Source organism: Dermacentor variabilis, chromosome 3 (assembly GCF_050947875.1).
Source record: "Dermacentor variabilis isolate Ectoservices chromosome 3, ASM5094787v1, whole genome shotgun sequence".
Taxonomy (NCBI): domain Eukaryota; kingdom Metazoa; phylum Arthropoda; class Arachnida; order Ixodida; family Ixodidae; genus Dermacentor; species Dermacentor variabilis.
In genome coordinates, this window is record NC_134570.1 from 101,456,449 (window position 1) to 101,483,922 (window position 27,474).

The 27,474-nt window shown below is 46.2% G+C and overlaps 2 protein-coding genes across 4 annotated transcripts; one reads left to right on the top strand and one right to left on the bottom strand.

Moving 5' to 3' along the window:
* Positions 1-1,453: 1,453 nt before the first annotated feature.
* On the bottom strand, positions 1,454-26,275 carry LOC142576110 (uncharacterized). Of its 3 annotated transcripts, none has more exons than XM_075686063.1 (3): positions 3,649-3,724; positions 1,978-2,791; positions 1,454-1,551 (listed from the first exon to the last, which is right to left on the bottom strand). In XM_075686063.1, coding segments are annotated over exons 1-3 (819 nt in total). In that variant the 5' UTR covers positions 3,652-3,724; the 3' UTR covers positions 1,454-1,549. The 3 variants fall into 3 exon arrangements, with proteins under 3 accessions (XP_075542178.1, XP_075542179.1, XP_075542177.1); XM_075686064.1 differs by lacking the exons at positions 1,978-2,791; positions 3,649-3,724 and adding exons at positions 24,787-25,600; positions 26,200-26,275 and having other exon boundaries at positions 1,481-1,551; XM_075686062.1 differs by lacking the exons at positions 1,454-1,551; positions 1,978-2,791; positions 3,649-3,724 and adding exons at positions 24,268-24,359; positions 24,787-25,600; positions 26,200-26,275.
* On the top strand, positions 12,702-21,096 carry LOC142573814 (uncharacterized). The gene is made up of 2 exons (XM_075683063.1): positions 12,702-13,385; positions 18,415-21,096. The coding sequence occupies exons 1-2, from the start codon at positions 12,702-12,704 to the stop codon at positions 21,094-21,096; spliced, it is 3,366 nt and encodes a 1,121-aa protein (XP_075539178.1).
* Positions 26,276-27,474: the final 1,199 nt, after the last annotated feature.

Here is a 27,474-nt window from a genome sequence, read left to right on the forward strand (position 1 = left end):
GGGAGCCTACCATGTTATTGAAACGAGCATCACAGCACCAAGACTTGTGCGGCTGTTTCATGACTTACAGAGCATTCATGTCATGACCTATCATTCATATTCGTTACACTCTTGTCATACTATGCAAATTTTGGTACATGCCAAGACGTATGCTGCCGCTTCACGACCTACCTGACAACTATGTCAATTTTGGTACATACCAAACGTCGGCGGTTGTTTCATGACCTTCATGCACGCATGCCATCACTATCAAGTCATGACCTACCATTTATGTTTGTCGTACACTCTTGTCATACTATGCCAATTTCTGGACATACTAAGTTAGGAAAAGCACCATGAGAGCACAAAGACATTAGCAGCTGTTTCATGACCTACATGACACAAATATCGTGATATTCATGTCATGACCAATCACTTATATTGGTCATACAGTCCTGTCGTACTGTACTGATTTTGGTACGTACCAAGTTAACGAAACGATCAGGAGAGCGCTAAGACGTAGACGGCTAGATATATGATCACAACGCGACAAATGTTCGCCAAGAAATGCTTCACATTTAAGAAGTTACGCGGCGGATATCAGACATCCAGAGAGACAAAAATCACGCATTTTAGATTTAGCTTTAGTTGGTAAAGTTGGTAAATTAGTTGGTAAAGAAACGCCTGTAAAGGGTACAGCGCAAAAAAGTGAGCAAGGAAATGACAAACGAGACATTTTGTGTGTAACTCACAATTTGAAGAGTGGGGCAGACAGTTGGAAACAAACTGCGCGCTGAAAGTTGTCTAAACCGGGATAAAGTGTCTGACACAGGCTGCCATATGTTTCGGTTTGTGAGTCTATCACTGTCATTTGCCTCCCACCGCTCCTGTATTTCGGAGTGTTTTCCATGCGGGTCAATCTTTGGAAGCAGTTCTACGAGTGATCATACAGTTTGTCATTGTGTAAGTTTGTCATTGTGTCTGTTACCAGCGCTCACCTACGGGGCAGAAACCTGGAGGCTTACGAAAAGGATTCTACTCAAATTGAGGACGACGCAACGAGCTATGGAAAGAAGAATGATAGGTGTAACGTTAAGGGATAAGAAAAGAGCAGATTGGGTGAGGGAACAAACGCGAGTTAATGACATCTTAGTTGCAATCAAGAAAAAGAAATGGGCATGGGCAGGACATGTAATAAGCAAGGAAGGTCATTAAGGGTTACGGACTGGATCCCAAGGGAAGGGAAGCGTAGCAGGGGGCGGCAGAAAGTTAGGTGGGCGGATGAGATTAAGAAGTTTGCAGGGACGGCATGGCCACAATTAGTACATGACCGGGGTTGTTGTAGAAGTATGGGAGAGGCCTTTGCCCTGCAGTGGGCGTAACCAGGCTGATGATGATGATGATGATGAAGTTACAGATACTGTAAGTAAAAACACAGTGGGCAATACAATAAGAGAACAATTTAATTTTATTTCAAACAATAGAATTTTCCAATCACGCTGGAGAAGCGATATGTACACATAGTTTCGTCTGTGAAAGCAACTGTAGTAATTTCGGGTATGGCGAAGATTTCTGAAACAGAAAGAAATAAACACGCTATAACGCAATGGAAATGTCCCTCGTGCATGTTGTTATTCCCGCGAACACCAAAACCAGAATGCAAGAAAGCAGTTACGATAACATAGTATCATAAAACAAAAGTAGAACACAGTTAACTTGCCTGAAAAAAAAAGAATCTCGACTAACTTACACGTTAACAGTAGCGACCTAGAAATTTAGGACATAGCGTCTAACATAGAATAAACTTATGCCTAAGTTCGTTTTTAACATTTTTGCTATATCTATGAACCTAGATTTTTAAGAGAAATGTGTGAAACCTAATGTTCTAATCAGTTTTTCTGCAGTACTCTATAGCAGTGAGCAGAGGAAGTTCAAAATTTCCGAGAGTGAATTAGCATAACAATTACTTTGCCGCCTGAGAGAGACTACGGGACTTACACTTCTTTCTGCGGAGAAGGGTGGTGTAGTCGAAGGGAGAGCCAAGACCGTAGCCATAGTTCAGGCCATAGCCGAGGAGACCGTGGCCGTAGCCGTAGTGGCCAACGCCGTAGCCAAGGGTACCGACGCCGTAGCCGTAGACTGGAGCGGCGTGGTAAGCACCGACAACAGGGGTAGCGTGGGAAACGGTGGCGACAGCTGGGGCGTGGTGGACGGTGGTGGTGGCAACAGCTGGGGCAGCATGGACAGCAGCGACGGCTGGAGCAGCGGCGTAGGTTGCGACGGGGGCGGCCACAGCGGTGGCGACTGGGGCGTGGGCCACAGTAGTGACAGCTGGGGCAGCGGCGTAGGTGGCGACTGGAGCAGCGTGGGCAACGGTGGCGACACGGGTCACGGCTGGAGCAACAGCGTAGGAGGCCACGGCTGGGGTAGCAACAGCGGTGGCGACTGGGGCGTGGGCCACAGTGGCGAAAGCTGGTGCAGCTGCGTAAGTAGTGGCAACCCTGGTCACAGCTGGAGCAGCTGCAACGACTGGAGCGGCGGCGTAGGAGGCGACGGCTGGGGCAACAACAGCGGTGGCGACTGGGGCGTGGGACACAGTGGCGACAGCTGGGGCAGCGGCGTAAGTGGTGGCAATCCTGGTGACAGCTGGAGCAGCGGCAACAACTGGAGCAGCGGCATAGGTGGCAACTGGAGCAGCGTGGGCAACGGTGGCGACGGCTGGGGCAGCAGCCAGGCCGACGCTGTATCCGGTAGTGCCGACGAAGCCAGCGAAGGCGCTGGTGGCCAGGGCGAGGACGATGCAGGCGCGAATCTAGGTTAAAATAAAGGAGTATAGAGCAAGGTTCCATCTAAAATCACTTCGGGCGTCTGCTCACAAAACTTGTGATGTATGGAAATAGGCTTAATTTTCGCTTTGACTGCACGGTGAGCAAGAAATGAACAAGATAATATAACATATATAATACTTGTGGTTTTACGTGCCAAAACCACTTTCTGATTATGAGGCACGCCGTAGTGGAGGACTCCGGAAATTTTGACCACCTGGGGTTCTTTAACGTGCACCTAAATCTAAGCACACGGGTGTTTTCGCATGTCGCCCCCATCGAAATGCGGCCGCCGTGGCCGGGATTCGATCCCGCGACCTCGTGCTCACCAGCCCAACACCATAGCCACTGAGCAACCACGGCGGGTCAAGAAATGAACAAGAGCCACTGCCATAAATTGCCGGCTTTCCCAAAATTTTAATATCATGAGCCTTTGTTTATTAATGGCATTCGCCAAGGTACTGGAGACGTATTGTTCTGAAATTATATAGTTACACAATAGAAACATTTAATTTTGTAATACAAGCACGCCGCTTGAAAAGAGTGCATGGTATTTGTTTTGAGCGTTAGTTTTCACTTCTCTCTATGAATTAGATAGCCTCTGCATCTTCTGCAGACGCATTTAACGCTTGAAAATAACCTACCTAAGTATGCTGAAGTTGAAAGCGCCTATCTAAACCTGCTTATCCCATCCCTCGTCTTAAAGTGTAATACAATTGGAATTTTGCGCTTTATACTCTGGCGCAATACGCGCTATAGAAGTTACTGCCAAACCAAGTGCCATTAAGTATAGGGGATGCACACTGTATATCACTGACAACCAATAGATTTCCGAAAAGCTTACCATTTTGACTTCAGAGCTGCTGCTGGGCCAACTGCTGGCTGTTGTAAGTCTCGGAGTTCCTTATATAGGCCGTCTGTCGTGCCCTAATGTCATGCGCAGCGAGAAACAGAAATGCTGCTGCAGAAGAAGCACGCGCCCCCTCGCCAGTTCGCTGTATACCGGACTTTCGCACCGGAGCCAAGGTGATACGTGTGCCGGAATATAATGAAACTCCACCCTGAAACAATGATAAGTGGTGAGGTGAGGTGAAGAAAAGGCAGTCCAGAGGCTTCGATGATTGTTCGAGCACCGGTCATGCAAGCGGCCAATGCTAAATGCAGGTCATTTTCATTTTTTTCTTGACATGACGGACCAACATAAGCGAAGGTGTACAAGACATGTCAGCGTTCCCGGTACCGGCAGGTACAAGCAAGCCACCGTTCCCGGCCTGTTGCAGCTTGCGCAGCATTGCGCCTGTTCGGGAGATTCCTAGTGTCGTTCGTGTCAGTCGATGGCGGAGGCCAGCAGCAAGAATGTAAGAAACCGCCCAATTCCACATTAAAACGTGCAGGCGCAGGAATCATAGCTGCGTTTTTTTATTTCATTGCAACGAGCACAGTTACAATCAGCCAATTTACAAGACTGAAAATATATATGTCGCCGGTGTTACCTATCGCTGTTATATTAGTAGACACAAAGGCGACAATAGCGCGCTTTTTAAGCGTAGCAACAGCGGCGTGTTGACTTCTGTTGGTGGTTGCGGGCACTGCACTAGTCTAAGCAGGAAACAATACGAAATGCTTTGTGTCCCCTTAGGTGCTAGTCAGCTAATACATTCAAGCCCATGTTTTGAATAAAAATTATGCTGCTGTATGCAGAGTTGCAGCATAAAAGAAGGTGTACTGATGTTCGTGAAGCCCGACGGGGTAACCGTACTAACTTAAGGGCACTGTTGCAGCCGATGGCAGAATTAAGTGTTGTTGTGTGTGTTAGACACTCGTGAAATATTTTATTGTAGCTGGGCGAGTAAGCCTTATTACAGGCCGTTGCCATTCCCCAAGCGCAGTCACGTGGAACTCCGAATTCTTTCAGAGAAGCCGGCCTACCGCGACGTTGTTCCTCCTTTTAGTCTCATAAATTCCTCCTTCATCGCCATCAGCGTGGCGAATTTTTTTTGTCACACACAAGCTCCAGTATTCAAGCGGATGCATCATTTTTGCGTGCGCAGCTCTATGTGTGTTTTCATTTCGCGAGATTTTGACTGGTGCGGTGTAAATCATGACAATCGAAACAAGTGCGAATGAAATCAAATCAAGCAAGCCAAAAAGAACGCGTGCGAGGGCGGACACGAGTATTGGATAGTACGAAAGGTGCGGTCCGGCTGAGACCAGATGTGGTTATGCATCCAGTTGATGGGCGGGTCCTGATCATGGAGGATGAGACAAGGTCTATAAAATGAGATCTATAGGATGAGACAAGATCTTTCGCGGCATAGTTATTTATTGTGTGTTTGGTTAGCAAAAGGTTTTCTTGTTTGGATTTCATTGTGAAATAAATAAATAGCATTACCTTCATATCATATGTGAAAGTTACCGCCCGTGTTACTTTAACGTTCTCTTCCGCTACCTCCGTTTTATTTGCGATCAATATGATATGCCGTAAACACCAACTAGCCTAAACTGAAGTTATTCTGAAGCATCACCTTGCACTCTAAATGCCGAAGTCTTCGCCTTTCTTTACGATTTACCCTTACTATTTGGTAAAATTGTGTAGTGCGACGTCCTGACACTGTTGAGACATGGCTATTGAGTTCTCGCCGGTCTATTGAGAGGCAGAAGGGATTGAGCAGAACGAGAGCGTCGACTGAGGCCATCTGCCATGACAGTAGACTCGCCATTACATCGTTGGGCCCAAGAAGGGGCAATTACTTTTTTTCTAATGGAAAAGCAGTCACTCTGAACACTCGACGCTCGCTTGTGCGCCTGCACAAGTTTGTAGAAGCGAACGATATCCTTTTGTTTCCCAGAAAATGCCCCGAAATACGGTGAGTCGCCGTCGCAAGAGCGGCTTGGAATTGGTTGCCTTCACACGTTTGCAGGGCGAAAGGTTTCCACGTTGCTCTGAAACCACCCGGAAACACGACAAGTCGCCCTGTAAGTGGTCGTGGCGGGTTGTTCGGAATAATGCCAGCGCCTTCGTTCGCTACTGCATTGGCACCTCAAGCGGTGAGCCGCGTGGCGGTTCTATACTTTACCTGACTGCCGTAACACAGACTCGACTGCCTCGCACACCTCAATTCCTTCGCTCAACCTCGGCATGTACCCGCCGTAGTTTCTCAGAGGCTATGGTGCTGGGCTGACGGCGGTCAAAGCTCTCAAACGAAAAGCAAAGTGCTTTCGCTGCCATTCCATCGTCACAGAGTGAAATTATTGTCATTTTTTGGCCTTGCCAGTCTGGCGTCCTTTCTTGTTCGGAGGTGCCCGGGCTCGCGATTCTTGTTTTCGTTCAGCATCGCGGGAAGGTTCTTAGTCTGCGGCTGTTTCGGGCCGGCGCCGTTTACATTCTCGTTTCTCTTCCCTCTGGCACTCCTCGTGCGTATGTTGTTCTTCGGGTGTACGAACTATACGTGTTTGCCCCATCGATACCTTTCCTGCTTATATACATCGACAACCTTGACGTCACGCTATTAATACCAGCGACCGTACTAATCTGTTCCGTATTTTGACATCTGCACCGCCGCGCTGCACCCGCAGGACGCTCCACCGTTTTTTTTTTTTTAGAAATCGCCAAGTTCGTTTCTGTTGCCACATGCTGAAAAAAACTGCGGAATCTTAGTCATATACAGCTTTCGTTGTAATTGTAATCCGTCTCAACAAAGCAAAAAGCAAGCTTATAGACTCATCGACCGTATTAATAGGGCACTTGCTGAAGAAAGGACTAAAGCTAGATGCAAACGAAATCAAAGAACTTGAAATGATGCCAAAAGCAATCGATGTCCAAGCAATACAACGGCTCTGCGGAATGATCAATTATCTCGCCAGATTCTTGCCGAAAATTTCGCGAGTAATAAATCCATAGGGAAAAGTCACTGTCAATGACACGCTATGGCATTGGGGAAAGCCATAAGAAAAAGAATTTCAGAAGGGAAAAGGCACTGTCACAAAAGCTGTATTTCTGTCCTACTTTGACTCAATAATCCACGTAGAAATTCAGTATGATTGAAGCCATTTTAGACTAACAGCACCTCTCATTCAAAGCGTGCAGCCAGTCTCGATAGCCAGCAGAGCACTTATACCGACAGAATCCGCTACGCGCCGATTGAAAAGGAAATGTTAGCTATCGCCCCTGCATTAAACAAGTTCCACCCCTAAATATTCGTAAGAGAAGTAAACGTCATAAGTAATCACAAATCGCTTGAAGTGATCCTGAAGAAACGATTGGATCAAATTCCAATATGACCACAAGGCATGACTCTTCAGACGCAATGATACAACACTGTCATCGAGCACAGATCAGGCAAACATTTATTTTGGCTTATACGATTTCTCATGCATTGCTTCCCAACGACAGCTACAAACAAGAAGTTGAAAGCATCAACGACTTACACTATACCTGACTGCGAGGAAAGAAATTCTGGAGGAGATTCACTCTGCGACAGAGAGCGATCAATCACTTTGAAGGTTGAAAGCAATCACCTTGTCAGGTTGGCCACAAGATAAGCGTACACTACTCGACGGCATGCGCATGTACTTCACATGCAGCAATCAACTCATTTTTAAGGACGTGCGCCTAATCGCCCCAATGAGTGTGTGAGAAAATATCAAAGCAACCATGCACTCATCCCAACTTATTATTCAGAGCTGTCTACGACGCTCTTGTGAATGCGTGTTTTGGCCAGGAATGAAGGCGGAAATAAAAGACCACATCGCAGGGTGTGAAGTTTGTTAGAAGCAAGCACACTTTTTGCAATGAGAAACTCTATATCCTTATCCAGAACCAAGCTACTCAAGGGAGGCTGTTGGGTGCGACATTTCAGAGTATAAAGGAAAGAACTTCTTGATTACAGTGGAGTGCTAAAGTAAATTTTGGGAAAGGAACCAACTGAATTTAGTGACCTCTATCCAAGTAATACTCTAACTAAAATCTCACTTTGCAATTCACCCAACACCAACAGTGCTGATGACCACAAACGGACCACAATTCAGCAAAGAAGCATTCGACAACATTTCATAAAGCTGGAATTTCGAACATAAAACGTCAAGCCCCAGATACCCGCCTTCTAATGGAATGGCTGAATAAACCGGGCAAAAATGCTGCTCAAGGAAGCAGACGACAGCCACTGAGGCACACAAATGGCGTTTGTTGCTTACAGAAACGCTGGGCTGCAAGAACGGAACGCTTCAAGTAATTTCCTTAATGCTGCTTTCTTTAAATATTTCAGAACCTTCCACCGCCATGGTTTCGATAGCGTATCAAACAGTTATTTATCGATGTTTATCCCTATGAAAGAGGAATATATTCTTGTGTCTGCTGTGCACGCGAGAACGCATACGTGTTAAGTGTCAGGTTGGCCGCAGTACTAAAATAATTGCCGGCTACGCCTTGGAAGGAAATGGGTAGGCTGTGGAAGCTTACCTTGGCACCAGAAGATTGCTGAATCTTTTCACTTGAAATGTGTACAATGCTCCTACGCTCTGCCGTTTCCTAATAGTACTTGCAGGGGTTCTACGTGCGAAGCCCCACGCTATCATTATCAGGCACGCTTTAAGTGGGGACTGTGGATTAGTTTTGGCCACGTAGGTTTCAATAACACGCACCCAATGCACGGGCGTTCTTCCATTTCCTGGCAGCAGGGATTTCATCCCGCGACATTGTGATTAGGATGGCAACGTAATGTAACGCTGTTGGCCAACAAATTGTCGTTGTTTGCACAGGTTTTCCTGTTTCCTACCGTCCCAGTCACCATCGATGCATGAAGCTGTCCAGCAGCAAACAAAGGTGACGGCGATCACGGCACTTGCTGTCAGCCAACCCCTGGCTTGCCCTCGGTTATGTTGCTGCGCATGCTTGACGAGGACCACTTATCACACATATCTACGCTGACATCACGAGACCGGACCTTAAAAGACACTCCGCAACACTTCTTCGGCAGTGGGTACGGTTGAATCGCAGGGATATTGCCGTTGACCAACAAATGTCGTTCTTTGCACAGGTTTGTTATATTTCAACGTAAACTAGTGACGACCCTATGTTATTGATTCTGCCATGCCCACAAGGGTGGCTTTTTACTGCTCATATTTGTTTTTGTGCCTGTAAACTCCTGATTTGCGGGGACGTGGAGCAAAACCCTCGCCCGATGATTGAGAACATCTTGGCAAATCAGCTGAAAGGCCAATCGCAAACGTTAAATGAGCCTAACGACATTATTGAGACAGTGGCAGAAAGAAAGCAAACTGGGAATACTTTAACAAGACCTTAGCGTGAAGATGACTATTTGCTCAAAGACGTACGTAAGAAATGTTCGCAAATCCAGGTGCCCGAGAACAGAATAATTTTATTGGAGAGTGTACTTAAGCAACAAGCCAGATAAATGACGAATCTTGAAAATCGTAACCGAAAGTGCAATTTTCTTATTCATGGAATGGAATATCTAACTAGGGAAACAGAAACAGTCTTATGAGAAATGGTAATTGATGAAATGTTTAGAAGAAACTTTATGTATCGTGCAGCTCGTTCATTCACCTGATTGGAAGGCGATCCCATTGACGCCCTCTCATTTTAAATTTTCAAGGCTTTTTAGAAAAACAAAATGTTCTTTGGAATGCTAGAAAGCTTAAGGACACCCGTCTGTTTATACAAACTTATTTCAGCAAATCCACACTGCGCAAGCATAAACTTGTGTGGCAGTCTGCTCAAGCCGAAAGAGCAAACGGCGAACCCATTTCGTTGATAAACGATGAACTTAAAGAAGATAATGTTATTTTTGCTTAGGACGATGTAGTTAATAAGCGTGTTCCTATCTTTGAAAACAACTTATCTTATGTTCCTACTTGACAGAGTGCGCTAGGTGGATTTAAACAGCTACGCGTGCTCAATTTAATTTCTCGAAGCTTACTGAATAAAATTGATAAGCTGGAGCGTGTTCTCTGCAGGTACGATCCTCACATCACAACTATAACCCAAGCATGGTTTCATGCTAGTATAAGTGATGATATGAGAGTGACGTCATCCCATCGAATATTTAGACGTGATTGGTCGTGCCGAGGATGTGGCGTTGCAGTTATTGTAAAACGCATGCACCCGTAGTAGTCCAGACAAAAACAGAAGACCACGGAAGCCTTTCTTCACTGTAAACGGCTGGTGTCCCGTCTTCACAGTGTGCGCAGTGTATAGACCTCTTTGTGCCCCTCCACATTTTTTACTTAAAATAATTGACGAGATGTCATGGAATGTACGCGGTGAAATAATTATAACCGGATATTTGAACTTGCCACCAATTAGCTTTTCTTGTGAAAACATAATCGGTCGACTGGATAATCCGCTGCTTGACGTAATGTTGCACATCACTTGGAAGAACTTGCACGTGGCGTGACTCGTGAATGCTGTCGAGGTGGTAATATATTAGATTTGTTCTTTGTTACCAGAAGCCTAAATGACCGTGAAATCACACTAGAAGATTGCATATATGACCACTGGCTAGTATTACTAACATGGCGGCTTTCCCATTGTTTTAAAAGTCCTAGGCCAGCTTTAAAGACAGTGAAATATTTCCTTAAAGCGGACGACCAGTCAATACTGGATGAGCTTTGGAACATTGTTGATTGTCTACCAAAAGTAGACGCGGCCACATTATGATACAAATTCAAGGAAGTTTTTATGAGCTGTATCGAAAACTTCGTCCCAACTTAACGCATCCGGTATAACCGCCTAAACCCTTCCATCGACCGAAATATTTTACACATGAGACAAAGTCTAAAAAGACTACAAAGAAAAAAAAGAAATGCAGTGCTTTTTCAAAGTCTTCAGTGGAGGTTATCAAGCGCGCTATCATCTGCCAGACAGAGGTATTTCTTGTCAATTTACCTACATTATGAAAACAAACTTGGACAGCTTTTATTGTTACATGATAGGCAACAGGATTCACATTGAGCAGTTAAAAAATAAAGACACGTTAATCACTGATCCCACAATTACGCATCCAAAGTTGAACGAATATTTTCCATCTGTGTTTTTCGCCATGTGATGCTGAGCCGCAACACCCTTACGCCCCGTCTTGCAACGGACACGTCTTAAAATCGTACGAAATGTGTTGTCTTGGATATTAAGCATTAATAAATCGCGTTGGGGACCAGAAAGTATTTCTAATGTCTTCTTGCGTCGATATGCTGAACCGATCTCATATCCTGACAACTATCTTCAGCCTATCTTTGACCTCTGCTATATTGCCTGATGATTGGTGTGTGGCGAGGGTGATCGAAATTCAAAAGAAAGGCGATGTTCTGCATTCAGAAACCTACAGACCCATTTCCCTAACCTCCATTTGTTACAAAACACTAAAACACGTTATCGCTCACTTTATTAACAAATTTTTTGAAGCTAATGATTTAATTTCCGAATTCTACCATGGTTTGAGTAAGGGTTTATCAAATAACACGCAGCTTGTAACTATTATTCACGAACTGGCACTGGCTTTCCACTCTAGGGGACAGGTGGAGAAATTACTGCTTGATTTTATTGAGGCGTTCGACACTGTACCGCGCGGAAAAATTGTTAGAAAACTTCAGACGTTCCGTCTTGCATATTTTTTAGTCAACTGGATAGGCTCATACCTGGCCAACAGAATTTTATTCATATATATGAATGGTTTCCCCTCTACGTTCTTACCAGTTACCTCTGGTGTACCACAGGGCAGCGAACTCGGCCGCATTCAATCTTTAATGTATATCAATGACATTACTTCGGCTATGGATCCCAATATTTACATTAGGTTTTTCCCTGATCACTGAGTGATATTTCGTAGGGTGGTGGGCCACCAACATCAATCCAGTTTAAGTAACAGTCATGGAGGTATTACCAAATTGTGTTTAGAATGGTCGATGAAGTTATATTCAGAGAAAACTGTGCTACTATGCGTAACTACATGCGTAAAAAACTATGCGTAACGAACAAAGAAAAATCATGTCCGCTTCACCTACGCTATAAACGATTCTCTAATAAGAGAAGTCAGCGACTACAAGTATGTGGGACTTACCGTAAGCAATACTCTTTCCTGCTTCAGGGATGTCGATGATGCTTGCGCGTCTGCAAACCGCAAGCTCAGTTTCTTAAGACACAAGTTCAACTCGGCGCCTCCTGAGGCCAAGCTTCCAGCTCTCAACACTTTCATTTTACCAAAATTAGAGTATGGAAGCATTGCATGGGATCTAGTTTACAATAAACATAAACATAGATTGAAGATAGTGCAAAGGCGTGCTGTTGCTTTTATTTTCAATAAATTTAGGTCAACTGATTCGCCATCACCACTTATGCGCGTCAATGGCACTATACCACACTGGAGCATCGAAGAAAAATCACAGGGTAAATTTCCTTTACAATCTATGTGAAGGTGCAGGCACGTATCCAGGATATTTTTTCGGGGGGGGGGGGTGCAACCCAAGGCAACACTTTCTGTAAAAATGACGGGGGATGGGTTCACTGGCACATTTACATTTACTGGCACAAATGTGAATAATTATCAGCGTTCTCCATAAAGATGCGTAAATTCGCAAGAGGGAATGGAAATAGGGGGTACCTCACAGAGACGCCTGTGAGATACACCTCTCCTTTACTTGGCAAACAAGGAACCACATGAAATAGACTCGCGCATGACAGAAGCACAGGAAGAACACTGCCAATAACAAGAAAACAACAGAAGGTATGAAATAAAAATTTGTAGTAGCATTTTTTGAATTAGCCCTTGAAGAACTATAGAAAAATATATGCTTGCGTAGCAATCACTCTTCTTTAGGATACTTCGATTACTGTTCTACCAATTTAAGTGCCAAAACAGTGGACACGGCAGCACCGCCGTGACGATGTCGCCTGACGTACCGCTGTTCATGCAGGTTCTCTGCGCATGCCTTAGTCTCATCGCTGGAGGCGCTGCGAAACCCTTCGACGCTGGAAACAACATGCTTCGCTACGATGCTGGCCAGCCACGACACTTCTGCGCAGGCGGATACTTCGGCCAGTTTGCTGACCTCACCAGCATCCAGGGGCATCGACACGTGAATGGTCTTTTCGACTCGCCATCTGGGGGCACGATGACGTCAGGACGCATGCCCAGAAGGGATCAGCTGTATGCTATAAAAGCATGCCCTTCGCCTACCAGCTTCAGTGGACACGGCAGCACCGCCGTGACGATGTCGCCTGACGTACCGCTGTTCATGCAGGTTCTCTGCGCATGCCTTAGTCTCATCGCTGGAGGCGCTGCGAAACCCTTCGACGCTGGAAACAACATGCTTCGCTACCATGCTGGCCAGCCACGACACTTCTGCGCAGGCGGATACTTCGGCCAGTTTGCTGACCTCACCAGCATCCAGGGGCATCGACACGTGAATGGTCTTTTCGACTCGCCATCTGGGGGCACGATGACGTCAGGACGCATGCCCAGAAGGGATCAGCTGTATGCTATAAAAGCATGCCCTTCGCCTACCAGCTTCAGTGGACACGGCAGCACCGCCGTGACGATGTCGCCTGACGTACCGCTGTTCATGCAGGTTGGTAACCGAAAATATGGCTTCCGTAGTGATGTTCTTGGTCTTATAGTGCTGCCGTGTCCACAGGCTGTCGTTGACTGTATAAGCGACTGTTTTTCTATTGCGGCCCTGTTGTTGAGTCTCTCTGGGGACGTGGAGAAAAATCCAGGTCCAATAACAGAAGTAATGTGCAGGGAAATGCTCCAAAACCAGCAAGACATTTTGTTCAAACTCACGGCGGTTCAAGACAAGCAAGACTCGTTTGAAACAAGAATACTAGACATGCAGAGTCGGATTCTTCTTATCGAGAGTAAGGTACAAAGCTTAGACGAGACTCGGAACAGGCTCGCAACTCTTGAGGGAATTGTAGCTGACCACAGCGTTGGAACATCTACTCTGGTCAAACATCTGGATGATCTGGATAATCGTTCACGACGAAATAATCTTATCATTAGAGGAATTAAAGAAGAGGACCACGAAAACGAAGAGACTCTATTAAGCAAAGTAAAGGACGAAATCTTCAGCGCTACTCTGAAAGTGAATGTATCTTCTATTGAACGAATTCATAGGTTAGGCAGGAGGATTTCTGGTAGAACTCGACCAGTTATCCTGAGGGTGGCAGACTATAGGGATAAAATGACAGTTCTGCAGAACTGCACAAAACTGAGAGACACAGATTACAGCGTAAGCGAAGATTTCTCTAAAAGAGTACAGGGAATAAGAAAAAAGCTATGGGCCTCGGCGAGTGAGGAGAAGAAGGCAGGAAAGAAGGTAAAGCTGCTTTTTGATAAATTAAAAGTAAACAATACGCTGTACAGCTGGAATGAAGAACGTGATGAAAGGTGCAAACTGCGAACTGATGCAGGAGCAAGTGATAATTGACGCATGCAGGGCCAACATGCTGGTTTCAAAATAATCAACGTAAATGCAAGAAGCCTGATAAACAAAGCGCATGCGCTTGAAGCTCTAGTTATTGATCATGCTCCTGACATTGCTGTAATCACTGAAACCTGGTTGCATAAAAATATTCTCGATAGCGATATCGCGCCACCCGGATATTCGCTGGTTAGGAGGGATCGAGATGGAAGAGGCGGAGGCGTGGCCGTTTTGGTGAAACGAAATATCATATTTTCCACTTTAGAAGTAACAGGAAATATTGAGGCTGTATGGATCACTACAAAATTGAATAATCGCACTGTATTCATCGGAGCGGTATACAGGCCTCCGAACTCCCCAGTAGAACACATTATGCTGCTAAGAGAATTCATGGAAACACACGTGAAAGAGCAAGATAGCATACTGTTACTAGGTGATTTTAATCTCCCGGCTATTGATTGGGATTCATATGTAGCCGGTGACACAGATGTTACATCTTCTGAGTTGTTCTTGGATCTAATATATTCATACAATTTAACCCAGCTTGTTAACCAATATACTAGGGAGTGTGCAACAAGGTCATCTGTACTTGATCTTATGCTAATATCAAATGCTTTGACACCGCATGTGATTGACTGTCTTGTTGATGAAGGGCTATCTGACCACAAAATGATTATTCTGTCCATGAACATGTCATCGTACCCTTTGCACCAGGATTCAAGCATCCAATATCTAAACTTTCAAGCTGCTGATGATGTTAGCATCTTGGATTACCTTGAAAGGTCGTTTGATAATTTTATGTCTGTTTATGAATCCAATGGTGGCACTGACGATCTCTGGGACTTTTTTTCCAAGGTTACGATGCATTGCATTACGCGATTTATCCCTATAAGCGTCAAAAAATGTAAACGAAATAACCCATGGATTACAAGGGAAATCATACATGTCAAACGGAGGATAAAAAGGAAACGAAAAGCTTGTTCTCGAGATCCTAGCGCCCAAAACAAGACTTTGCTTCATAACATGAAGCTCGACTTAAACCGTCTGATCAAGGAATCCAAGGAGAGATTCTTCAATGTAACACTGAAAAATTTCCTTCATAATGCACCTAGTAAATTTTGGAGATATGTGAACCCTTCTAAAAAACAACACAAAGACGAGGATGAAATGATTAACCAAGAACGCACAGAAAATTTCAATTCCTTTTTTTCCTCCGTGTTCACCAGTGATGATGGCACACTTCCGTACTTTCGTGACACCTCTGACCGCCCTTCAGCATCTGACCTTCTCATCAACGAGGCAGGAGTCCTGAACCTTCTTCTGAGCATTAACATTAAGAAATCCCCCGGCCCCGATGGCATCCCGAATGAGTTCCTATGTAGATATGCTCCATGGGTTGCTAAATATCTTACCATAGTCTTTCAATCTTCGCTCACCCAGGGAACATTTCCTACAGCCTGGAAGCAAGCTAAAATAATTCCAGTTCACAAAAGTGGGAGCACATCTGAGGTAGGAAACTACAGGCCTATTTCTCTTACGAGTACCTGCTCCAAGCTACTTGAGCATATAGTTTGTAAACATCTGTCTAATTACCTGGAAGCTTACGAGTTATTATCACCAGCACAACATGGCTTTCGCAAGCGGTTGTCTACAATAACGCAGCTTGTTCAAACCGTTCACGATCTTTCACAAACTTTAAATTGCCGAGGACAGGTCGACCTAATTTTTTTAGACTTCGCCAAAGCGTTCGACAAAGTATCGCATCCTAAACTTCTCTTAAAAACGAATGAAATATTTAGAAATCCAAATATTACTAAGTGGCTTAAATCCTACCTTCAGTCTCGTGAGCAGTATGTTGAAATAAACAAAATTAAATCCATGCCCAAACCAGTTTTGTCTGGAGTACCCCAAGGCAGTGTGCTGGGTCCCCTTTTATTTCTTATATTTATTAATGATTTGCCTTCCGATATAACTGTTCCACTAAGGTTGTTTGCAGACGACTGCGTCATTTACAATAGGATCGGATCTTTAAGTGACCAGTTAGAACTTAACAACAATTTACAAAGAATATTAAAATGGTGTAATGAATGGCAAATGTCACTGAACCCAGTAAAATCAGTTTGTATGACCATAACAAGAAAGAAGGTGCCTTTGCGGTACAAATACAGCATAGGACCACAGGAACTAAAAAGAGTAACAGAATATAAATATCTAGGACTAATATTTACTCAAGATTTGAGATGGAATGCGCATATCAATCAGGTGTGTAGCAGAGCAAATAAAGTCTTATGGAGTCTCAGGCGAAGACTGTACAGCGCAACTCCTGAAGTGAAAAGCTTGGCATATAAGGTATTAGTAAGGCCAATTATTGAATACGCTAACATTGTATGGGACCCACACACTGTAACCAACCGTCATAAATTGGACAGAGTTCAACGACTCGCCTCCAGGTTCATATTTAATAAGTATCAGCGCGTGCACTCTCCTACTGAACTATGCAGACGCGCAAACCTCTCCGCTTTAGAACTAAGGACTAAGTTTGACCGGCTGAAATTTTTCTACCTAATTGTTCATAACCAGGTTAAACTTAATTTCACTGATTTCTGTATAATTTCACCAGATCAACGCTCCAGACACAAGCACAGTTTATACATAAACCCGCCAGTTACACGGAATGATATATTCAAGTATAGTTTCTTTCCTAGGGCGATCAAGGAATGGAACGAATTACCCAATCCACTTGTCACATGTTCCTCTGTCAGTGCTTTTACTGCTGGTTTAGAGAATCTTATTTTTCCGGATATGACTGCATCATAGCATTTGTTTCTGATGCGCATATTACGAGTGTTTTGTCTTTGATCACTGCATGTCACTTTTTACAGATACTGCTATTGCATTATTCATTGTTCAACATGTACCGATATTTTGTATATGTGTTGTTGTATTTCTATCCACTCCTGTAATGGTCCATCCTTGGACTGACAGTATAAATAAACAAACAAACAAAAACAAACAAACAAAACCAACTGGTGTTGTTGTTTGGCAAGCGCGTAACGATCCGTGGTCACCAGTCCCGTACAACCACGTAGTGCGCCGGACGCTGTGGTTCTAAACGTACTGCGGCCACAGCGGAAGGTTGGAAAAACGCTCACATTAGCCCAGCAGAGAAGTGTCTACGTCAGGTGGCTCGACTGATAACTGTACAAGCGTAATTCAGAACACACGGAATTATTCTCCACTTCCGGTAGCGTTTTTTCCATTTCCTTTTCAAATAAAGAGATGTTGATCTATGAATATTTTCACAAAGAACTCTTAAACTTGTTAATTTTCGCTCGTCCTTCCTATTTGGCTGTTTCCTTGGCTTTCTGCGTTTGTAGATCGCTTAATTTCTCATCTTCTTGCGGCACTTCCTCCCAGTTGCCAATTTTTGCACGAAAATTGCTGTACAATTAGGGAAAAGTCAGAGGAGATAACGGCTCACAATCATATTGCTTATGGTTTTAACGTTTATTACATGTTCTGATGATGGACGCTATTTCGCAGTATTTTAATTTGCACGTTATCTAACCCATATCGCGGGTATATGCTCCCGAGGATCTGCCAGGGTCGTGGCGAGCAGTCACTCGAGGGAATAATAAAACAAAAGGAAAAGTTTAACGCAGCTGGCATTTTCTCCTGCGCGCAACTCGTTCCGCGAGCATACAGTCCAGCTGACTACGAACCGAATTCCTTTCCTGGTCCCTGGATCAGTCTAAACAAAGGTTGAACTAACAAAGCAACCGCGATGTGCATGATCGTTGAATAGAAGGTGAAAACTGAACTCCTCTCGAGTTAATTGCTCGGGCACCGAATCGATGAGAAAACTGACCTTCACGCCCTAGGAGATGCCGATAACTACCGCCATCCAAAAGGAGTGAAAAATTCCATTCCACTCTGTGAAGATGGAATGGCAGCGATAGCTGACGACCGTCAAAGCTCTCGAAGAAAAAGCAAAGTGCTTCACCTCTGCCGCGGGTCGGCCCGACGGTAGTGCATTGCTGGGCCGGCCCGCCGTGGACGTGAAGGAGGCGTTAAGCTCTCCCCGTACGAGGGCCCATCGCCAAGATTCGAAGGGCACGTTATAGGCTCCCGAGCCCACATGGGTATGTGCCATTGAGTTTGGCCCTTTTTGCAGGCCTGCAACGAAGCCGACGGACAGATGCACAAGGGCAAGACGTGGAACATGCTGCGGCACCTCCTCGACGAAACCAAGACCAAGGGCCATCAACACAACAACCTGACCAGAATCCTACACAAGGCAATCTGTGAACACGGGGAGGACGAGGTCAAGGGGCGCTTGGACGCCAAGTACCTACCGACCACCCCCACGGAAAGACACCCGGATTACCAAGGTAACGAGAACGAGACGCTAGATCGAGACATCCAGACATGGGAAGTCAGAGTTGCCCTGCAGGATCTCAATGGCAGGTCCGCCGCGGGTCCCGATCGAGAGACCAACAGAGCGCTCAAGAACCTCAACGAAGCGGCCATCGAAACGCTCACGAACTTCTACAACAAGTGCTGGAAAGAAGGAAGGCTGCCCAAGCAATGGAAAGCAGCCAAGACGATCCTCATCCCCAAGCCTGGCAAGCCGCCCAACATAGAGAACCTCAGGCCGATCTCGCTCCCTTCGTGCGTGGGAAAGGTTCTCGAGCACGTTCTCATGAACTGGTGGCAGCGTTACCTGGAAGAATCGGAGCTTTACCCAAATTCTATCATCGGGTTTCGGAAGAAGCTCGGGACGCAAGACGCCATGATCTTACTGAAGAACGAGATCATCGACGATACGATGGGCACCAAGGACAACAGAGCCATAGTCGGGCTGGACTTGCAGAGCGCCTTCGATAAAGTGAGGCACTCGGCTATCCTGGTCCAAGTATCCAGACTAAACATGGGCAGAAGGACATACCAGTACATCAAAGACTTCCTGACGGAACGGACCACCGAAATCTGCGCGGGAGACCTGCAGCTCGAAGAGAAGAAGCTGGGCAGCGTCGGAACTCCGCAGGGCTCGGTGATCTCCCCGCTTCTCTTCAACCTCGTGATGATCGGGGTGGCCAACCGGCTAGAAAGAGTAGCGGGAGTCCGGCACACCATCTACGCCGACGACGTTACGCTATGGGTACCGGGAGGAAGCGACGGACACATCGAGACAAGGCTGCAAGAAGCGGTCAATGCCATCGAGGAGCAGCTGGGCGGGTCTGGACTCGTTTGCTCCCCGGCCAAGTCAGAACTGCTTGTGATTCCACCGACAGGAGCGGGCAGGAAAAGAAAGAACATGGAAGTCAAGTACGAGCGACCCAAGATCACGGTCAAGACAGCGGGAGGACAAGTGATACCGGTGGTCGAGAAGATTCGAGTGCTCGGGCTGCTCATCCAGCGAAATCGAGTCAACGGTGAAACGGTCAACAAGCTCGCGGCCAAAGCGGCCGCGGCAATGAGACTCATCAAGAGGGTGTCCAACAGAAGAGCGGGGATGAAGGAGGAGAGCCTGACTAGGCTCGTTCAATCCTTCGCAGTTAGCCACATAACGTACGTGGCCGCCTCCCACAACTGGAGGCCGAGCGAACGTAACAAGATAGACGCCACCATACGCAAGGCGTATAAGGCGGCACTCGGCCTCCTCGGAAGCACGAGCACCGAAAAATTCATGGCGCTGGGAGTCCACAACACGCTGGACGAAATAGCCGAAGCACAGAGAACGGCGCAACTCGAGCGTCTCTCTGAAACAAGAACCGGAAGAAAGATACTGCGGGACCTTGGCCTCGAGCCGAGGGAAGGCGAGCAGCAGAAAGACGTGCTTATACCGGATAGCATCAACAGAAAGCTCAGGGTCTGCCCGATCCCGAGGAACGTGAACCCCGAGCACAACAAGGAGCGGAGGTTGGCGAGGGCCAGGGCTCTTGTGGACCTCCACGCCAGAGAAGAAGGCGCCATCTACGTGGACGCGGCGGAGTATCGAGGGAGCAGCGACGCATACGCGGTGGTGGCTGTCGGGGCATCGACGGGTGCAACGAAGACCGCGGCGAGCGTCCGGACTCGAGAGGCACACCGGGCGGAGGAGGTGGCCATCGCCTTGGCCGTCTCCGACCCCGGATGCACTACAGTGTTGTGTGACTCTAGAACGGCAGTGAAGAACTACGCCAAGGGTAGGGTATGTAGTGAGGCTGCGCGCATACTGCGCAAGGCCGAAGACATCGGACGCAAAAGCGCTGTGGTGATCAAGTGGTTTCCGGCCCACATGGGCAGTGACGTGTGGGAACGCGGCAACGTGAACCACAACGAGACGGCCAACTCGGCCGCGCGAGGACTAACCAACCGCGCAGCTGCAAGCACGGCCGACTCGGAGTGTTGGTCGCGGTGCAGTGCCAAGGACATGATGACCACCTTCAATGAAATAGTGAAGTGGTACAGACTTAACAGACAGACTATGCCGCCACCTCACCCAGGGCTTACCCGGGAGGAGGCAGTGTTATACAGGCAATTACAGACGGGGTCCCTGCTCACCCCGGTGCTAGCTAAGCACGTGTGTCTGAGCGTGTACGCGAGTGACGTGTGTAGACTGTGCGCTAAGGAGAGAGCCACCGCGGCTCACATCCTTTGGGACTGTAGTAGAAATCCACGAGAAGCCAGTGAGAAGACGACGATCCCGCCGCGGCTAGAGGCTGCAACGAGGACCTATGACCAAGATACACAACTAAAGGCCGTCCAGCAGGTCTCGGCAGCTCTAGAGAGGCAGCGACCTCGCGAAACCGAGGAGAAGGGGGGCAGCACCCCCAGGAAGGGGATGGCGGCCCTCTCGGATCCGCGGAAGTAGCGAGGAACCAAGACCTCGAGGAGCACAATGCACGAGACTGACGTAGTGGCCGCGTCGCGGTAAAAGCTTGTCCTCCCTGCGTGGAGGGAGCCTAACCGACTCTGCAGGCATATTTACTAACGTTGTTCTCTCTCTCTCTCTCACTATCACCAGGATCAGCCCACATGATGATTTTTTTTCTTTTGACGGATGGCGAAAAAACTATGTAAGGTTAGTCATATACAGCTCTCGCTGTAAAAGGAGCAAAATGTTGACCGCCGAAAAGACTGATTTGTCAGCGCTTTAGGAATGTGTGTGAGGAGTTGTGGTGTAAGATGGCGAAGGGTATGCCGTTTAATTTAGAGGGGGGGGGAGGCGCCCTCCACTTCTGGGTACGTGCCTGTGAAGGTTCATTTCGCCTTGACACCCGAAAATATATTCAGCCGTTTGCAGCCCGCGCTACTCATCATTGTCGTTCTCGCAACTTACTTCCTTATTCTTCTTAGGCAATATCTTTTTAAATATTCATTCTTTTCCCACGCTCAGTACACGAGTGGAATGCCTTACCTGCCAGTGTCTTATTATCAGATAAGGTCACCGCACTTGAGCACGCTGTGTCCGCCCTTTATATACGGTGTGGCGTGTGTTCCACCTTGTAATTGTAATGTGTTCATCCATTCTTGTTCTGTGCGAGTATTATATTGTTTTTGATATATTTGGACATTGAGAAACTAATATCATATTATCTTTAAAGAATACCACCTGGTTGGTCTTCTTTTAGACTTCAGTATACCTGTAAATAAATAAAAATAATTTGCGCCAAATCCACAAAGCGACATCCGCGGCTGGCTCCACCCGTTCTCGTAAATGCGTCTAGTAATAATGCTGGGTGAATGTACGCAATAAAACGAAGTCGACATAAAGAAGCACAGATACCTAATTATCCGATGATTTTTTTTTCTCCTTATTTACACAGCCTCAAGAGCACCAAACAGCGCCCAGCATAGGCACGATCATGTCGCCAATTTAAAACGGGAAGCATTTCCTGGCGAACATTTGCCACTTTGAGAGTATCTGTCTAGCCGCCTGCGTCTTGCTGATACCCTAGTCGTTTCGTTAACCTTTTATGTACCAAAATTGGTATAGCATGACTAGAGTGTAAGAGGAACATAAGTGATCGGTCACGAGATGTGCGACATGTAGATCGTGAAACCACCAACTACATCATTGTATTCTCATGGTAAAAAGACGTAGTTGTCGTGTACCAAAATTGGCATAGTATGATAAGAGTGCATGACGAACAGAAATGATAGGTCATGAAATGAATGTCGTGAGAAGCGTGCCAAGTAGGTCATGCAACTGCCGCCTACGTTTGGAATGTAACAAAATTAGCACACTATGGCAAGAGTGTATGACGAACCTAATTTGTAATTGATGACATCAATGCCATGACATTCATGTCATCTAGGACATGAAACCGCCTCCTACGTCGTGGTGCTCGCATGTGCGTTTCCTGACTTGTCAGGCTCCCAGCGCTCTGATTCACATAACATCAATTCCCACTGGGCATGGGATCTGCCGGTTTTTTAATATAAAGCCATTTCTATCGCATACATACGGATTGCAAGTTCCCGCCAGTTTGGGCGGATACCACGTAGTGACGCTAATCGTGATATCCGATGTCACAAATGAGTCACCAAGCACTGACAACTACGAACTCACCCCTTCACACATGCGACCACGTTCGTCGACGACGGAGCTTGGTGGGAGAGGCGTTCTTCGGTGTCCACGCGACCGTGTTTTCGCAAACGAACGTGCAGCCGCTTTCAAAACGCGTCCACAAGCGTCTTAACCGTCCCATTCTTTTGCCCCAAAACATGACGCTTCCATGATGGCTTTCGCTTGTAGTCCCGTGAAAGGAGCCAGGTTTCAGTTATAGAATTCAAACTTGAAGTAAATAAACTTACCGTCCGCGGTCAGTAATTTTCCTCGTGTGCACGCAAACCTCAAGCTATACTTCAATTTGACCTCTAAATTTGGTGTCTGCGCTCCTGCGAATTTTCTATCTGAATAAATAAACCAGAACGCACACCTATTGAGAGGTACCCAATAAAAAATTCAATAAAATCAATAGCGTTTGTTTTATGTATGCGGTCGTTACTCGATAGATACATTCAAGTAACATAACACTTGAACTTCTGTGCTTATCAAGAAACCAAGTATACCGGCAGATGTCATGCCTGTTGGAATCGATGTTATGCGAAGCACTCTGCTGGGAGTCTACAGTGTTAACGAAACGGACGTCAGAGCACCAAGACTTGGGCGGCTGTTTCATGACGTACTTGAAACTCATGTCATGGTATTCATGTCATTACCTGTTATATATGTTCGTTATACACTCTTGTCAGACTATGCCAATTTTTGTAGACGCTAATACGTATGTTACTGCTTCACTATCTACATCACACACATGTAATGACCTATGATTTATGTGCGTCATACACTCGTATGCTACCATGCCAATTTTGGTACATATCAGGACGTTGGGGGTTGCTGCATGACCTACATGGCACGCATGTCTTCCCTATCATGTCATGACCTACCACTTATGTTTGTCATACACTCTTGCCATAATTTACTAGATGGATAATTTCAAAATAACAAATGTTTGCCAAGAAATGCTTCACATTTAAAAAAGTTTGTGATGGATGTCAGACATCCAGCCAAACTAAAATCACGCATAATTCCCACAAGAAAGTAGTGACAGCGTTTTCCCTGAAGTGGCATGCCATTTCATCACACGCGTCTGAATCCGAGATTTATTTGGTAACGCAATAACTGTAACCGGAACAGCACTAAAGGAAGTGACCAAGGAAATGGCTAACGAGTCATTTTGTGTGTAAAACACAATTTCAAGATTGGGGCAGACAGATGGAAACAAGCAGTGGGTTAAAAGTTGTATAAACCGGGACAAAATGCCTGAGACAGGTTGGCAGATGTTTTGGTTGGCGGGCTATCTTCACTCTAGTTCATTTCCTCCCAATGCTCTTTTACAGAGCTCTCTACGCGGGTCTAGCTTTGGAAGCCGTTCTACGAGTGCTCATAGAGTTTGTCGTTGTGTAAGATAAAGATACTGTAAGTAAAAACACAGTGGCCCATAAAATAGGAGAATAAATAATTTTATTTCAACCAATAGAATCTTCCAATCGCGCTGGAGAAGCGACATGTACACATAGTTTCGTCTGTGAAAGCAACTGTAGAAATTTCGGGTATGGCGAAGATTTCTGAAACAGAAAAAAATAAACACGCTATAACGCAATGGAAATGTCCCTCGTGCATGTTGTTATTCCCGCGAACACCAAAACCAGAATGCAAGAAAGCAGTTACGATAACATAGTATCATAAAACAAAAGTAGAACACAGTTAACTTGCCTGAAAAAAAAAAGAATCTCGACTAACTTCCACGTTAACCGTAGCGACCTAGAAATTTAGGACATAGCGTCTAACCCAGAATAAACTTATGCCTAAGTTCGTTCTTAACAGTTTTGCTATAACTATGAACCTAGATTTTTAAGAGAAATGTGTGAAACCTAATGTTCTAATCAGTTTTTCTGCAGTACTCTATAGCAGTGAGCAGAGGAAGTTCAAAATTTACGAGAGTGAATTAGCATAACAAATATTTTGCCGACTGAGACAGACTACGGGACTTACACTTCTTCCTGCGGAGAAGGGTGGTGTAGTCGAAGGGAGAGCCAAGACCGTAGCCGTAGTTCAGGCCATAGCCGAGGAGACCGTGGCCGTAGCCGTAGTGGCCAACGCCGTAGCCAAGGGTACCGACGCCGTAGCCGTAGACTGGAGCGGCGTGGTAAGCACCGACAACAGGGGCAGCGTGGGAAACGGTGGCGACAGCTGGGGCGTGGTGGACGGTGGTGGTGGCAACGGCTGGGGCAGCGTGGACAGTAGCGACGGCTGGAGCAGCGGCGTAGGTGGCGACGGGGGCGGCCACAGCGGTGGCGACTGGGGCGTGGGCCACAGTAGTGACAGCTGGGGCAGCGGCGTAGGTGGCGACTGGAGCAGCGTGGGCAACGGTGGCGACACGGGTCACGGCTGGAGCAACAGCGTAGGAGGCCACGGCTGGGGTAGCAACAGCGGTGGCGACTGGGGCGTGGGCCACAGTGGCGAAAGCTGGTGCAGCTGCGTAAGTAGTGGCAACCCTGGTCACAGCTGGAGCAGCTGCAACGACTGGAGCGGCGGCGTAGGAGGCGACGGCTGGGGCAACAACAGCAGTGGTGACTGGGGCGTGGGACACAGTGGCGACAGCTGGGGCAGCGGCGTAAGTGGTGGCAACCCTGGTGACAGCTGGAGCAGCGGCAACAACTGGAGCAGCGGCATAGGTGGCAACTGGAGCAGCGTGGGCAACGGTGGCGACGGCTGGGCCAGCAGCCAGGCCGACGCTGTATCCGGTAGTGCCGACGAAGCCAGCGAAGGCGCTGGTGGCCAGGGCGAGGACGATGCAGGCGCGAATCTACGGTAAAATAAAGGAGTATAGAGCAAGGTTCCATATAAAATCACTTCGGACGTCTGCTCACAAAACTTGTGATGTATAGAAATTGGCTTAATTTTCGCTTTGACGTCACGGTGACCACGCAATGAACAAAAGCCGTTGACACAAATTGCGGTCTTTCCCAAAATTTTAATATCATGAAGCTTTGTTTATTAATGGCATTCGCCAAGGTACTGCAGACATATTGTTCTGAAATAATATAATTACACAATAGAAACATTTAATTTTGGAATACAAGCACGCCGCTTGAAAAGAGTGCTTGGTATTTGTTTTGAGCGTTAATTTTCACTTCTCTCTATGAATTCGATAGCCTGTACAGCTTCACCAGATGCATTTAACGCTTGAAAATCACCTACCTAAATATACTAAAGTTGAAAGCGCCTATGTAAACCTGTTTATTCCTTACCTCGTCTTAAAGTGTTATACAATTGGAACTTTGCGCTTTATACTCTGGCGCAATACGCGCTATAGAAGTTACTGCCAAACCAAGTGCCATTTAGTATATATAGGAGATGGTCACGGTATATCACTGACAACCAATAGATTTGCGAAAAGCTTACCATTTTGACTTCAGAGCTGCTGCTGGGCCAACTGCTGGCTGTTGTAAGTCTCGGAGTTCCTTATATAGGCCGTCTGTCGTGCAATAATGTCATGCGCAGCGAGAAACAGAAATTCTGCTGCAGAAGAAGCACGCGCCCCCTCGCCAGTTCGCTGTATACCGGACTTTCAAACCGGAGCCAAGGTGATACGTGTGCCGGAATATAATGAAACTCCACCCTCAGACAATGATAAGTAGTGAGGTGAGGTGAAGAAAAGGCAGTCCAGAGGCTCCGATGATTGTCCGAGCACCGGTCATGCAAGCGGCCAATGCTAAATGCAGGTCATTTTCAATTTTTTCTTGACATGACGGACCAACATAAGAGAAGGTGTACAAGACATGTATCCTCATGGCGCCTTATGGCGCAATAACGCGTAATCAATGGGAACAATAAATCATTCTATGTCCTACGAATAGGCTGCTCCATTCAGTATTCAATTCCTTCGATTAGAATATATAATTACTTTGTCATAACTGATCCTTCTGTTTCTGAAGTGGTGTCATGTCTAAATGGCGGTAGCGATTATGTTATACAGAGGAGCTGCTGAGATTATGGTACTTTGAGGATTTTTCACCTTTATTTACAGAAGGTGACCCCAATTTCCAAAATAATTTTCGTTCCGATTCACATAAATTGCATAAATTGTACGTTGATGAAAAAACTAAGAATTGACGTTTGGACACCCCACTATTAATGCGATGGTCAGAAGCCGTACTTCTTGTTCAATAAATGCAGCGTGACTGTACATTTTTTTATCATTCCCCGGCATAGCTAGATGAGGATGCTTAATTTGCTCTATTAGAATTGTCGGACTTCATAGATAACACGTACACTTGAGATTATACACTTCTGGAGCCGTTTATATATAACGACTCCTCTCATATTTATTATTTTAGCTTTTACCCATTTGGTTACTCGAAGCCATGTCCCGCTACAGCATGTGTTGGTCACTCAGCAGGACGTACTTTTCGAAGTGGCTTGAATTGGACGAGAACAACGCCTACATATTACGGACGGTACTTTTTCTACTGTCACTTATAACCGAATGCTAATGTATGCCAAGAAACAAGAGAGGTAGTGAAGAGGTAGTTTCCGACACTACTTTTCCGACACTACCTATTCGACACTATTCGACCGCACGACGATATTCTTGGTAGCAACTGCTCAGACTTGGCACGGCTTTACTCGCAATGGCTAGGCCGCTTTTATTATCTCGGAATGTACATGGCGAGCCTG

What these genes read in the sequence shown, in the direction of transcription:
- LOC142573814 (XM_075683063.1), top strand. Translation starts at nt 12,702, where the DNA reads ATGTCGCCTGACGTACCGCTGTTCATGCAGGTTCTCTGCGCATGCCTT. An exon ending in ACGTACCGCTGTTCATGCAG is followed by an intron (nt 13,386 to 18,414) that starts GTTGGTAACCGA and finishes CCCTTTTTGCAG; the next exon opens with GCCTGCAACGAAGCCGACGG.